The following is a 16,210-nucleotide window of genomic DNA, read 5'->3' as shown; positions in this document are numbered from 1 at the left end:
ATTAAAATAATGTATTTAAAAATCTATTTTATAATCTTGATTAGTTATATATTTTTTCCCAATCACAGAAAACCACAATTATCGACAGTTATTTTAGTAATTAAAAAATAATTTATTACAATTTGTATTATAATCTTTTGATCTTGATTATGTATTTGCTCTGAAATGATTTTTTTCCCCAATTACAGAAACCATCATTTCTACCCAACAGTCGTGTTGTTTAATATAGAAGCAAAATACACTAAAACACAGGGGGAACTGAGCCGATTAGAAACCAACATAAAACTCTGACCTGGCGAAACCGTATTGTAACATGGGCAAAAACAACACTTTTCGCCTCTAATTCTGAGTATCCGGTTTATCTGTGGCCTCTTACAAAACGTGATTGTGCTCTTTCAGCATGTTTGGAGCAGTTGTGCAAAAGCTTGTGTAGTGATGCAAGACCCGTATGAACACAACGAGTGACTCAATAGCGTTCGGCACTGAAAGGTGCCATTTCCCCAATCTCACTTCTTCATGCGCTTCCGCCCGCGTTGTCAAACTCTGCCACTTTCCCAGGCTGCTCTGCCCGTGCGCTCAGATTTACCCTCAGATGCCCATGTGGACCTGACATGAAGCTAACCCTAAATGATGTGTAGATATCACAAGCCTGGGATGCTTTTGCCATTGCTTGATATTCCTCAAACATTCTTGTTTGGGTTTGTTTAAAGCCTTTTTTTTTTTGTTGCATACAAAAATGCAATAATTTTTGTTCTTTCTTTATCTTTTTAGCCATCTTTGCACTGTAAATATGCATTGTGCATTGGAAAAGTATAATTTACTCAAAGGCTAAACAAAATATTGCTTTGCATTCTTTGAATGGGTTGTTATTTATTTCCATTGTGTTGTAGGCCTTTCGCAGGTTTGGCTAAATTCATTCACCCACAATGCATTGCATGTATGACAGTGACGGTGTGTGTTTTGACAGGTGCGTTACCTGAAGATCATCGAGAAGAGCGGCTATCAGGCCCTGCCGTGGGTGCGATACATCACCCAGAACGGAGGTAAAACACTCTCTCATCCTCTCTTCTCTCTTTCTCTATTTTTGTCATATTTTTTTTCACAGCGTTGCTTAATTGTTGCCAAATACCTGCAATGCAGTGCAGAATGATGGGAGATTAGAGTTAAATGCGGAGGTGAAATTGTTCTGTGAAAAGAGGATGTTCTGGACAGACGTGTGCGAGATGGTGAAACCCCGATAAAATTAGAGTGTGTGGTACATGATGTTGTAGGAGATTTTCTTTCTCTGAATTCGCATCTTGAACTTTGACACTGCGTGTCACGTTACAACCGAGAGCAAAGCCTAAATATGTTTCACATATATTTTAGTAGTCAGAGTTGAATTTTTTAAATTGTATATTAAAGAACCCTTTTTGTTTTTAGTTTTTTATGTAGGTATTTCTCCACCAATTCCACCTATATATAATATTTTGTTGTTGCCATTTTCTTTTTCTGTATTTGATGAGAAAGTATTTTTTACAATCACCAAGAACCATGATTTTTAACCCAGCAGTCATTGTAGCTAATTAAATAATAAAGATAACAAATTGCAAAATAAAAAATATATAATAGAAGTTAATATAAATATATATAATATAAAAAGTATTTTTAATCATTATTAATATATATATATATAAACATTTGGTGTTTTTTTTTTACATCTAGATATTTTGCCAAATAAAAAATATAAAATATAAAACAAGTTAATATAAATATATATAATATAAAAAGTATTTTTAATCATTATTAATATATATATATATAAACATTTGGTGTTTTTTTTTTACATCTAGATATTTTGCCAAATAAAAAATATAAAATATAAAACAAGTTAATATAAATATTTTTTATAGAAAATGTATTTTTTATCATATATATAAATATATATACTTTTTTGGGGGTGTTTTTTTTACATTCTAGATATTTTTTTCACTTCAGTCTATCAATCAGTCAATCTATATTTCAATCTTTAATAATTTTTTGCATTTGCAATAAAAGTATTTTTTCCAATCACGAGGACCATAATTTTAACCCAGCAGTCATTGTAAATAATAAAGATAAATTATAACAATAATTACAAATAAAAAGTTAAATCTTTCTATCATTTGTATTTGCTCTGAAAGGTTTTTGTCTGTAGCTAATTAAATATTAAAAATAATAAATTACAAAATAAAAAGTTAAAATAGTTAAAATTATGAAGGCATGTTTTAATTTTTTATCTAAATAAACACAATAATAAAGACATCGTCATTTATATAAATAATATTTGTTTTTGTGCTATGTTTACAGAAATGTTGTATTTGTATTTTTGACATTTTTTTTAAAGTGGTTTCATTAAAATGGCCAGTTTGAAGTGGTTCACAGAAGTGAAATGAACAGTTTTTACTACTGCTGTTTAAATCAGAAACACTATTAAACCCGCTTTGTCTTGATGCTCTCTAATCTAATGACATGAAATTAAAAGCCATGCACCAAGTGCTCATATTGCAAAATTGTTGCTAAATTTTCTACACCCGTGTAAACTCCGGTTAGCGGTCTTCCTCTAAGAGTGCTGCGTGTTTTATCACGACTGCATCCAGCATCTGTTTTATACCCATCATTTATGTTAATTTTGTGAACTTATGTCTCAATCTTATTGACTGATGGAGTTTTTGATTGTGTTTTGATGGGTGGAGAGAGAAAGTTCAGCTGTCACAATTAACGTTCCCCCCGTATTTCCATTTTTTCCTGTTTCCTGTCGTTCTGTGCATTTAATTAAGCCTCGCTCATTTCCTTCTTTCTTTGCAGACTATCAGCTGCGGACTCAGTAAACATGAAGAATTAGCCTAGAGGATCATGGGTCAAGGAAGCGTCTCTGTCTGGCTCTCTTTCTGCTGTATGTAGAGCCTCCACACTCATCTGCAGTATTCACAACACACTAGTGCTTCCAATCATTTCAAACAAATACACGTCAGATCTTAAGACTCATGGATTGGAATTGAATCTTTCACACAGTGTTATTTGGATTTTGTCCAAACCTTCCTATATTGAATCTTACGAAACTCTCCAGAACATGTGAATCATATAAATCTTTACTTGGAAGAATCATATGAATCTTTACTTGTTATTAGAATCATATGAATCTTTACTTGGAAGAATCATATGAATCTTTACTTATTAGAATCATATGAATCTTTACTTAGAAGAATAATATTAATATTTACTTGTTATTAGAATCATATGAATATTTACTTAGAAGAAACATATGAATATTTACTTAGAAGAATCATATGAATCTTTACTTGGAAGAATCATATGAATCTTTACTTATTAGAATCATATGAATCTTTACTTTTCTATCATTAAGATTCTTATATTGTCATAACGAATCACATTCCCTTCAAATTCTCATTTCTTTCTTTTGATTTTGTGTTGAAATATGAGCCTGAGGTCCTTGAGAGGATTTGAAGGATTCATACATGCATACTTGCTGATTCACTTGAACTGAATCATTTCTTGGCCATTCCACAAGCTTTAATTCACATACTGCAGATGTGTGTGTGTTCAGTGTGTGTGTGTTTGACAGTAAACAGGAATCATGTTTCTTTACGTTTCATGAAAGCGCCGCGCAGTCCTTATCCAATGATACCACGTCACATCTCAACGGAGGAAGTGTTCATACATGTCACATTTCAGATGTTTTCATACTGTAAACAATGTTTAGAATGGAGAGCCGTTCGTTTGCGGTTATTTATCAGATTAATTCAACAACAGTCGTATGGTCACAGCGATAGTGTGTTGCATATTACAGTGTTTGTTTGTTACGTTAATTCAAAAGTCAAAAAATGTCAGATGAATCGACTCTTATTGAAGCGTTTGTATTTCTAGGTCCTCATTTCGTTCAGGATTTCATGTCAGGGACGTCCTCAGATATTGTTTTATTAATATTCAGTATTTTTTTGACGTCATTCCTGCACACTGACTCTTTAGTTTTTTTTTTATTTGAGTTTATTTATAGTATGTTGTAATTCAGTGTTCACAGTACCTCATGAGTTTACTACACTGCTAAAATGCAAAATTACACTCGATTTAAACTGTTCAACACACAACTGAAATCTAAAGTCAACCGTGGTGCCATTTTCAAAATGGGAGATGAAATAGAAAATGTTTGTTTGTTTTTTGTATCAATTTGTCGATTTGTCTCATTTCATTTGCCTTCAAGTGATAGAATGTAAAGGTTACCATGTTTACTATGGTACAGCATGCAGTGGAGCTGAAATGTGACATAATTGCATTCCTCTTGAAATGTTCCTGTATCTCACTTAAATAATTGACGTCTCTGTACACGTCAGACATCAATAAAGTACCTGTTTAGAAAATACCTTGTCTGATCCATCTCATAATTACTATTTGAAAATGGCCAAATATTTATATATATACACATAAATACATATATATAATATACACAGTGGGTACGGAAAGTATTCAGACCCCCTTACATTTTTCACTCTTTGTTATATTGCAGCCATTTCATTACACCAAATACACAAAATAATGTTCTTTTTAGCAACATCATATGACCCCTTTAAACATATAATGTTCAAAAGTTTGAAATTAATACTTTTATTCAGCAAAGATTCATTAAATTGATCAAAAGTGACAGTAAAGACATTTAATGTTACTAAGTTTAAAATTTTCATCTAATGAGGTTTAAAAAAAATCTAATAAATGCTGTTCTTTTGAACTTTCTATTCATCAAAGAATCCTGAAAATTAAAATGTATCTCAGTTTCCACAAAAATGTTGTGCAGCACAACTGTTCTCAACATTGATAATAATCAGAAATGTTTCTTGAGCATCAAATCAGCATATTATACTGATTTCTGAAGATCATGTGACACTGAAGACTGGAGTAATGATGCTGAAAATTCAGCTGCGCATCATAGAAATAAATTACATTTTACTATATATTCACATAGAAAACAGTTATTTAAAACTGTAATAATATTCCACTATTTTTACTGTATTTTTGATCAAATAAATGCAGCTTTGGGGAGCAGAAAAACTTTAAAAAGCTTACCGACTTTAAACGTTTGAATTTTATTTCGCATAAAATGTAAGTTAAAATCAAATTTAGCATATTTTAATGAATGTGTTTGATATCCTGATAAACTATAGGGATGTTTACAGTTGGTATAAATGTTTTACAATGATTTTCAAATATCATTTCCACCTTTTATTTAAAAAAGCATTTGTTATGGTTACTGTTTGGTGTTCTGGACAGATAAACACACGCTTGTCCTCTGGTTCATCAGGTTTGTGTGGGAGTCGAAAGGACAAAAGCTTTTGAAAGCAAACAGGTAATACACACTTCACTTCTAGAGCTTCCATTCATAGCGATGAGCGATCACATACCTCAGAGCAGGTTCTCACAGCATACGCACACACAAAACCACAAGAATGCCAAACCGTCCTCAATGACGACTCAATCACTGACCAGAACCGTTCCTGGCACAGAATGTGGGATTTCTGCAAAGAAAAGAGAAAGAAAGAGACCATGGTGACTCTATATCCATATGACATATACAGAGATCCAAAAGTCTGAGACCACTTTTTGTATTTAAAACATGGGACAAAATAAAGCAGAAATATTTTTTTGTGACTAATCAAATTACTTTCTGTACAGATGGTCAGATGTCATGTCTATATATTCATACAATTTATATTATAAATACATTTATTTAATATAGAAACAAGACAACAAGACATTTTTCTGAAATATATACATGCATGTGTGTGTATTTATAATAAATATGCATAGCACACATACATATTGTCACGTTTGTTTCTGTTTAGTTCCTGTTTTGCCCCTATTTGGTTCCGTTCCTGTTCTCATTTAGTTTATCATCGTTTATTCTGTTCACCTTTGATTGATTACTCCTCACCTGTTTCTGTTCTCCCTGATTATGTTCCATGTGTTCATATACCCTGTGCTTTCCTCAGTTCCCTTGTCTTGCTTTAAAGTCACGTTGTGGTGCATATCTCCTCTGTTATTCTGTATTACCCTCTTGGATTGATAATTAAAGACTCCCCTTCGCCTCATCTACCCACATCGTGACACATATTATATGTAAACAATGCGATTAATCCCGATTAATCGTTTGACAGCACGCATTTTTTTTGTTTTCTTTTAAATGCTCAATTTAATGTTTAATAATTATGCTTTTTGTTTTGTTTTGTGTTGTAGCAAATAGAAAAATGTGAATGTATTTGTTCAATAATTATTTTTGTTATATAAATATCTTTTATATAATATTGTTTTGGAAAAAAAAAATATGTATATCTTACCAAATTTTTTTTTTTTTAGGCCTAAATCTAATTAATAATAAATAACAATGCTTTTATAAATCATAAACCTCAGACAAGTTTAACTGATGCTTAAAATATACAGTTTTAAAAATGTAAAAGTAAACAAAACTTGGGGAAGATGTACAGTATATTAAAAAAAATACATAATACATTAAAATAAATCCAACTTTTTGTTAGTATAATTTGTATTGAAAACATTGTATTGCATTACAAATGCAAAAGAGAAATATTTTCACGTGGTCTCAGACTTTTGGGCCCCTCGCTCTCAGATTCACATCTGTTATGGTGCTTAGTTTCCAAAACAGGTGCATTGAGTCTAAAAGTGCTATTGCACGACTCTCTTGCAGTTTAATTTCGTGAAAGGTAAACAGGGCAGTGGGGTTGAATATGATAAACCCACGGGGCAATAAAGCGTCCTGTGAATGAGTTTTACTGACTGTAATTTCGTCCTATGATGAAACTGGAGCAGATTAGTGTGGTTTGAGCAGGTCAGACAGCGTGGCGTTTCACCGGGTCACACGGAACCCGTGTTTTGTTTCAACATGGAATCCTGTCGCCTAGCAACCCGGTTCGAGCGGGGGAAGCCCTGGTTGCGTGACATCAAACGCCAGCTATTCTCTCGTGGAGATAAACGCAAGGAATTCTTTTAGCTGCCATTGCAAAAGATAAGCAGTTCATGAGTCAGTGCAGAAACAGGCTGAAGGAGCACCGGAAGAAAGCCATCTTTACTTAAAAGTGTGTGTGTGTGTGAATGGTGCAAGACACAATCAAGCAAGCGAACGTACCCTCTAATTTACAATACATGTGAGGATTTCACGTGAGGCCACAGGGAAACAATGAAAACTCGCCGAGATGAGCTTTAATTAGTGGCCTGAAACAAGCCGTAAATTAACGTGTTGCAGGTGGTAAGGCTGATGTGACAGGCTGCATCACAACAAACCTTTAAAGAAAAATCCTCTCGGTAGCACAAACCGGTTCCTACAGTTGTGCATTGATTTATTAGCAAGCAACATTTCAGCAACTTGATCATCGTCACATCTAGATTTTTACCCGTTACCCAAATTTTGCATGGCTTACATGTAAATTACTTTATTGGAAATCTGTCAGGTGCAATGAGAGTGTTTAGATGAAGAGCAAAACCTAAAATCAGATCATTACAAAAATCCGGCAATGAGAGAATGCGATTTTAAAATGAGCGACTTTCCCTCCCAGAGTTATTAGAGTTGACGAAAACTAATGCCAAAACCATAAAACATTTTTGTTACTTGAAAAAAAAAATCTTTTACTGAAATAAAAAATAGACTTATTTCAGCTAACTGTCAAGGCAACATTTCTTATTTTAATTCAGTTTAACGATGTAAAACGGAAATAAAAAATAATAAATAATGACACTTAAAATTAAATGACAGAAACAACAAAATGAAAAACGTTAAAAAATTAAATTACAGAAAATATAAAAATAAAAACTAATTCAAAATATTAATAACAACTATAATAGTATCTCAACTAGATAAAAAAGTTTGTCGAGACAAACTTTGAAGTTGGCTTGAGAAAGCCAGACCAGAAAGTTTGAAAAGTTTAAAAAAGTTTGAAAAGTTTGACGGTTTTCAGTTTAAAATAGTTTACTAATTCAAAATATTAATAACAACAATAATAGTATCTCAATGATACAAAATAACCCTGTTTTCCCCATCTTGATGCTCAAATCTGACATGACACATTTATTAAACACAAACAAACAAAAAAGTTGAATTGCTTTTATTGCAATCACTATCTAAAATGGTTTAATTAACTATTTCGAGTTTAATTAGGCCTAATGGCTTCTTGCATTGTAGATTTTATAGTTAAGTGATTTTTGATGATCAGATTGCATCGTATTTTCACAGCTGGGAATGTTCCGGAAAGGTTCTCCAGTTCATGGTAAAGAAACAAATAACGTTCTTCCAGTAACGTTAATAGAATGTTATTATGTTTTTAATAATGTTCTCAAAATGTTAGCACAAAAATGTTATTTATACATCATTTCTGAAATGTTTCAGTTCGTCTAACATTTTTTAAATGTTACTACTCATTTTAGAACGTTCAGAGAACATTCAATGTAACATTCCCATAATGTCTGCAAAATGATGCAATGGAATGTTCCTGTAATGTTTGTCAAACCAAGATTTATTAAAAACAAAAAAAAACTGGACGTTTGGAATGTTCAGAGAACATCAGGAACGTTTTCATAACGTAATTCGAATGTTAGCTAAATGTATTTTTGTTAGCTAAGTTTTGGCCTGACATAAGTAGATATTTAATACCGATAGCTGCAATAGTAATATTTCCAAAATATTTAGTCCAGCTGGCACACGATTCATCTCTTTCAAGTAACCGTGGCTTTTTCCATGAATTTTCTCAGCACTATCATTTGACAGGTCAAATGGCATTTCGCAAGTTTACGATGACAAATACCAGGTGTAATGTTAGTGTGTGAAAGTACGCATGTCAGGTAGACGTTTGGCCCAGTGTAGCCATATTTACCTCCTCCAGAATGTGTGTGTGTGTGTGTTTGGAAACACAGTTGCTGTGGTGATAAAGTCATTTAAAGCAGCTCAAAGTCTGGAGGTGAAGAAAGATGACGTGTGGAGGAGGACGGCTGATGCAGCAGCTCTTGCACGAGATCAAGCTTTTGATGAAATCTTACGAAATGACTTCCGGCGGTTAAACTCATCAACCTCACCTGAAATGAAAAGAAAATATACTCTATTGCGTATGCAAACAGCTCAAATATCATGGTCTACCACACCTCTTTTATATAATAGCGGATTAATCGAGAAAATTCACCGTCATAGTCACCAAATTCAACATCATTATATTACTAGCATCATATACTACAATAAACCTGTTAGAACAAGTCCAGATCATATCTTACTCAAAAATAAATGTTTTAAATGTTATGACATTGTTGTCATGACAATTAAGCACACCCACCTCCTACTTTTCATTATATATTTCAGATTTTTTTTTCAAGTATATATATTTATTAGTGCTGTCAAATGATTAATCGCATCCAAAATAAACGTTTTTGTTTACATGATATGTGTGTACTGTGTATATTTATGTATATATATATATAAATACACACACATGCATGTATATATTAAGGAAAAATATGTTACGTTTATATATTAAATATATTTATATATACAATTGTGTGTGTGTAAATGTAAATATTTGCTGTATGTGCGTGTCTTTTATATATATATATAATAAATATACACAGTACACACACAAATATTATGTAAACAAAAGCTTGGATGAGATTAATCGTTTGACAGCACTAATATTTATACATCATGGTGTCTTACCAAATATAATTATTAATGGAATACATGAAAAAAAATTTAATCAGTATTTTTGTTGTTTTTTTCTCCTGTATAAATATCAAAATTAATTTACTTGAGAAGAAAAATTCCTTTTATTAAGATGTATTTTTCAGATAATACATGTGTATTTTGACTGAAACTGAAATTTGTGTTCTCCCTTAAATAACTATAATTAATTTATATTTTTATTGTCATAAAGTTTAATGTATGCGTAAAACAATTATTTTTTCAGGGGGGGGGGGGGGGCAATGATTTCAATTGGGTATGAAAAATACACAAGATATATTATCTGTAATATTTATACTGAAAAACAAGACAAAATGCTAATACAATGTTCTTTTTTTTTGTGAAAAGTAGAACATACATTTTTTTTACATATTGCTGTATTTACATATGTTGTGATTTCTAAAAATGTTTCTGGTGAGTGTTTTTACTTTGAGACAATACAGTGTTGCCTAAGTTACCACACATGAATAATTCTTCGAATCAGAGCCATGCAGCAACATGTCCTGCGTGTGTGTGTGTGTGTGTGTGTGTGTGTGTGTGTGTGTGTGTGTGTGTTGTGGAAAACCCTACAGCTCCATAACAGTTGTTATGTAATACACTCAGTCATGCTGCCAAACTCTGAATGTACAGAAACCGAAATACATCTCACATGTGTGGCTTTATCTGTGCTGTGTGTGACAGTTTCAGTCAAACACAGGTTCTCACCGGTATACATGACCTGAAACAACAGCCTGGCAGGCAGCAGACACGGAGCGAGAGACTGATGGATCGCATGTAAAGACCTGCACAATACCTGCAGCCTCAGGTCAGGTTCACCTCTCCACGAACAGACCACGTCCGGCCTGAGCGTCTATAGAATCACGATGCTCGAGTTACAGTGTGGCTAAAATCAACCTGTCATGTATTTTTAGACAGTAAGATACAAAGCACAGTAAGAGTATGTTGCATCCTGTTTCAACATCAATGTTGTCTACATAGACAGCAACTTAAGCATCATAAAAACACTACTGATGCAACGAGCGTTTCAGAAAACAATCACAGTGCTGTGAATTTTGTAAAATTTTAATGCAATAATTGTTTAAAATTGCAATTTTATAAAAATAAATTATGATTAACTATTAGTATAACTATTTCTCAATAGCGAGGAGGTAGCACTGCCTTTTCCAGTGAAAACATCATATAAGATGGCAATGAATGCTGATTAGAAATCTATAATTTTTTTATTCAACATTGCAATATCTTTAAAAAAAAAAAACCACTCTAATTAAAAACAGACTGTCACCCAATATTAATGTGTTAATAAAACCAGTGTTATTTTAGTATTATTTATATACTATTATAGTTTTTATTAGTATTCTGAATTTGCTTCTTTTTTTTTTTAATCCAAAAAAAAAATGTATCATGGTTTCCACAAAAATATTCGGGAGCACAACAGTTTTCAACATTGATAATAATCAGAAATGTTTCTTGAGCAGCAAATCAGTATATTAGACTGATTTCTGAAGATCATGTGACACTGAAGACTGGAGTAATGATGCTGAAAATACAGCTGCGCATCACAGAAATAAATTACATTTAAACAGATATTCACACAGAAACAGCTGTTTTAAATTGTAATAATATTTCACAATATTACTGTTTTTACTGTATTTTTATCAAATAAATGCAGCCTTGGAGAGCCGAAGAGACTTCTTTCTGAAACATTTTTTTTAAAATTACCAACCCCAAACTACCAATGTTATTTTATTATTATTTATATGCTATCATAGTTTATATATATATAAATATACACTGTATATATACACACACACACACACATATATATACAGTATATATATATATATATATACTCTATATACGTGTGTGTGTGTGTGTGTGTGTGTGTATTTATAAATCTGTTATTTTTATATATCTTCCGTTTTCATTTTTTGTTAGTTTTTTTTTAAATATTACTATTTAAGTTTAAATTTTTATTTCAGTAATTTTAGTGCTTATAACTATAACTAATTTCAGTTAGTTACCAACAGTTCTACTTTTAAGCTTTAATTTATTATTTAATGTAAGCATTATTTCAATCAACAAATATGTTCTTAATTGATTTAGTTTACGATAACACCCCTGTAAAGTACATATAGACAAGTGCATCTTTAGCTTTGCAACATATTGACATCAGGCTCTGCCAGAATTAGTAAGTGGCCAGGATTGCTCGCTACCTATCTAGAAAGCTCTAAATCAGTCACTTTTGAGGTTGCATTTCCATTAGGATTCTGCCTTAGTGGTCAGCAGCCTATGTAGGCAATATACAGCAAGGCAGCAACAGTAATGGAAATCGCCGCTTTTCCTCCTCCAGTGGAAACTGTGATCATCTCAGCAGCTGCAATTCACGAGTCACTTGTCAAAGGCCCTGATTCACTGTGATGGACAACGCAAACGTTTCTCGGTTTTGCACGCCGCTACCGAAAACACTCAGGTTTTTCCTCCTCCTGTTTGGGAAAGGCCTTGGAAGCCGTCTGCATAGTTACTTTCTGCAGATTTTCTCTGAGCTTCTTATTTATTTATTTTCTTGCAGACTCTTTCGAGAACCTCAGTGATATTTTAGCACATGTGCATGGCAACAGCAAAACAGTAACGCAGCAGATGAATTCCTGGCCCGACCGCGTTTGTGAATTAGTGATCATGTAAAAAGCCACTGTGGCTTTGAGATTGCAAACAGGCCATGTGGAGACACAGCGAACTAACCAGCCCTCGAAATAGTCCGGCTGTTTGTGCGGAGAGAGAAGAGAACGTGTGTTTGACATCAGGGACAGTTGGACCGTCCTGTGAATGTGAATGTGAATGTAGACGTGACGAGGTGTTGAGTGATCGTTTAGGACTTCTGCCAGAAAATGAAGCCATTATCAATGTTTTAATGCAGTGCTGTGCAGTGCAGTGCTGAAAATTTGAATGCAATAACAATACACAGCAACTGGCAATATACACAACCGTTCAAATGTTTGGGCTCAGTAAGATTTTTTGAAAGAAAAAATTACTTTTGTTCAGCAAGGACACATTAAATAAATCAAAAGTCACAGTAAAGACATTTATAATGTTACAAAAGATTTAAAATAAATGCTGCTCCTTTGAACTTTCTATTTTTTAAATAATCCTGAAAATAAAATACATCATGGTTTCCACAAAAATATTGTGCAGCACAACTGTTTTCAACATTGATAATAATCAGAAATGTTTCTTTAGCAGCAAAGCAGCATATTAGTGAATAGACACTGAAGACTGGAGGAATGATGCTGAAAATACAGTTGCGCATCACAGAAATACATTACATTTTACAATATATTTACATAGAGAATATCAATTTTAAATTGAAATAATATTTCACTATTTTTACTGTATTTATGATCAAATAAATACAAATGACTTCTTTCAAATATGTGACCCTGGACCACAAAACCAGTCATAAGGGTCAATTTTCGGAAATTGATATTTGCACATCATCTGAAAGCTGAACAAATAAGCTTTCCATTGATGTATGGTTTGTTAGGATAGGATAGGAATATTTGAAAAGTCACAGTAAAGACATTTATAATGTTACAAAAGATTTAAAATAAATGCTGCTCCTTTGAACTTTCTATTTTTTAAATAATCCTGAAAATAAAATACATCATGGTTTCCACAAAAATATTGTGCAGCACAACTGTTTTCAACATTGATAATAATCAGAAATGTTTCTTTAGCAGCAAAGCAGCATATTAGTGAATAGACACTGAAGACTGGAGGAATGATGCTGAAAATTCAGCTGCGCATCACAGAAATACATTACATTTTACAATATATTTACATAGAGAATATCAATTTTAAATTGAAATAATATTTCACTATTTTTACTGTATTTATGATCAAATAAATACAAATGACTTCTTTCAAATATGTGACCCTGGACCACAAAACCAGTCATAAGGGTCAATTTTCGGAAATTGATATTTGCACATCATCTGAAAGCTGAACAAATAAGCTTTCCATTGATGTATGGTTTGTTAGGATAGGATAGGAATATTTGGCTGAGATACAACTATTTGAAAATCTGGAATCTGAGGGTGCTAAATAAAATATATATATATATATATTGAGAAAAGAATCTTTAAAGTTGTGCAAATGAAGTTCTTAGCAATGCATATTACTAATCAAAAATTAAGTTTTGATATATTTATGGTAGGAAATGTACAAAATATCTTCATGGAACATGATCTTTACTTAATATCCTAATGAGTTTTGGCATGGAAAAATAAATAAATAAATTTGACCCATTCAATGTATTGATGGATATTGCTACAAATATGCCCCAGACTGCTTTTGTGGTCTAGGGTCACATATTAAAAAATCTTATAGACTCCAAACCTTTTTTTGTTTTCTAATAAAAACGATTTTTAATTGTTAAATAAAAATTACTACTTCGTTTTTTTTTTTTCTAAATGTGCTATACAACACAGCATTAAAACACTGATGTTGGCTTAATTATCCATTTTGATTCATGGCTTTATTATTTGGCTTCATTATTTCTCTCATGCCATCATTCTTTTTATTCTTCTATGTATGTCGAATTTTCCTATTCTAAAACCATAAAGATTACAATCAAAACAGAAAAATGAAAAAAAATTTAAAACTATAATGGTACTGTATTTCAATGACACTAAATCAACACTGGCTCCTTCTACTCACCCTCATGTTGTTTCGTAGCCATATGCTGTTCATATTCCTGTGGAAGACATAAAGAGAATTTCTGAAGCTCTTTTACATACAAAAACAGTCCATACAGAAACGTCTGTGAAACTCCACTGTGGAGGTCTTACAGAAACAAAGTAATAAAGGTTTGGAAACAACAAAGCCCTGTCCAGATTTAAAAAGTAACGCAAAAGTAGCGTAACACATTACTTTCCATAAAAAGTAACTAAGTTTTTATGGAGTAACTCAATATTGTAATGCATTACTTTTAAAAGTAACTTTCGCCAACACTGTTTATAAATGATGGATTTAGGAGAACTGACAGGCCACTGGACAGTTTTTGCATGGGTTTTACCATAGAGAACCACAGTGGTCCTCATCGCGGGGTCTGGGACGACATTTTCAGTTGATAGAAGGAAGATGACACTAAGAAAAGAGAGAATTCCCTTCAAAAGAAGACCTGCATGCTTTCTACTAACCAACATAAACACAGCGTATTCTCGAAGTACCCTAACCCTCATAAAAGACACATTTATAGACGTGCGGACGGAGGGGGCTCATTACAAACCCTCTTTTTTGTGGGGGTCTATTTAGGGCGATTTTCCTGATGTGGCTTGGATTTTGCTATTTTCACTTCAACCTCGAATTTTCTCCAACCAGAGGAATATCTTAAACCCCTCGGCTTTACCCAAACCCAGCTTTGGGATAATTACTCCGCTCTGAGTGTAATTACACAGAGATCCTCTGGCTGTTATAATGTCAGGAGTGAGGGGTTAGACGCCCACAGACCAGCCCATCAGAGGTGTCCGTCTCGCGGGGTTATTTTTACCCGATCGGAGAACGGTCCGGGATGAGACGCCACGCTCCAATTATGGTGGGAATACACAAATCACTCAGGCAGTTAACTCGGCAGTTTTGTGGTGAGAAGATGGAAGAGGACTTGTACAGGAAACAGATGGAGTAATACAGACTGAAAGAAAAGAGAGAGAGAAAAAAAACCGCCTCACCTGCTGCAGATGAGTTACAGCTTTTAACTCTTATACTGTACTCTTACTTGATACAAGGCCACTAAATAGTCAACAAGTTTTTATTGGTCTTATGAAGTATTCTAATTTGTTGAGAGTTTTTGTTAAATGTGAGCCAAAATCATCACAATTAAAAGAACCAAAGACTTAAACTACTTCAGTCTGTGTGCATTGCATTTATTTAATACACGAGTTTCACAATTTGAGTTGAATTACTGAAATAAATGAACTTTTCCACGACATTCTAATTTTTTGAGATGCACCTGTGTATGAACGCAAACGTCTCTCATCAAATAATCTGAGCTGCTCTGTCTCTCTCAAGACATATTATTAGAAACACCTGAGACAAAGTTGATACTTAAGTGATACACAGCTGAGAACTCCATTAAAGTATCTTCAACACCTGCCCTCAGGTGACCTCAGGGTCAGAATGGCCAGGTAACAGAATAGCTCACACTGAGGGTGGACAGGGGCTGAAAGAGTAATGTTTCAGGTCAGTAAACAGAGGGTAAGCGGGGTATTCAGTAAAAGGCTGAGGTGTTGAGATTGGGGTTTGTCAGAGGATAGCTGAACAGTTAGTTATGGCACTGTCCTCAAGTCAAGTCAAGTCCCCTTTATTTATAATATAGTGCTTTTAACAATACAGATTGTGTCAAAGCAGCTTTACAGTATTAAACAGGAAAATAGTGTGTCAATAATGCAAAAGGAC

General features: G+C 33.1%; 1 protein-coding gene across 1 annotated transcript in view; it reads left to right on the top strand.

Moving 5' to 3' along the window:
- Positions 1-4,399, top strand: part of LOC107552718 (adaptor related protein complex 1 subunit mu 1) — a 29,425-nt gene extending 25,026 nt beyond the window's left edge. The window contains exons 10-11 of the mRNA XM_016234683.1: positions 968-1,043; positions 2,827-4,399. Of these exons, the coding sequence (XP_016090169.1) occupies positions 968-1,043; positions 2,827-2,849 (99 nt within the window). The 3' untranslated portion in view covers positions 2,850-4,399. The remainder of the gene's footprint in view (positions 1-967; positions 1,044-2,826) is intronic.
- The last annotated feature ends 11,811 nt before the right edge of the window (positions 4,400-16,210 follow it).

The sequence above is a fragment of the Sinocyclocheilus grahami genome, unplaced genomic scaffold (assembly GCF_001515645.1).
Source record: "Sinocyclocheilus grahami isolate Dianchi unplaced genomic scaffold, SAMN03320097.WGS_v1.1 scaffold456.1, whole genome shotgun sequence".
NCBI lineage: Eukaryota > Metazoa > Chordata > Actinopteri > Cypriniformes > Cyprinidae > Sinocyclocheilus > Sinocyclocheilus grahami.
This window is presented reverse-complemented; position numbering and strand designations above follow the sequence as displayed.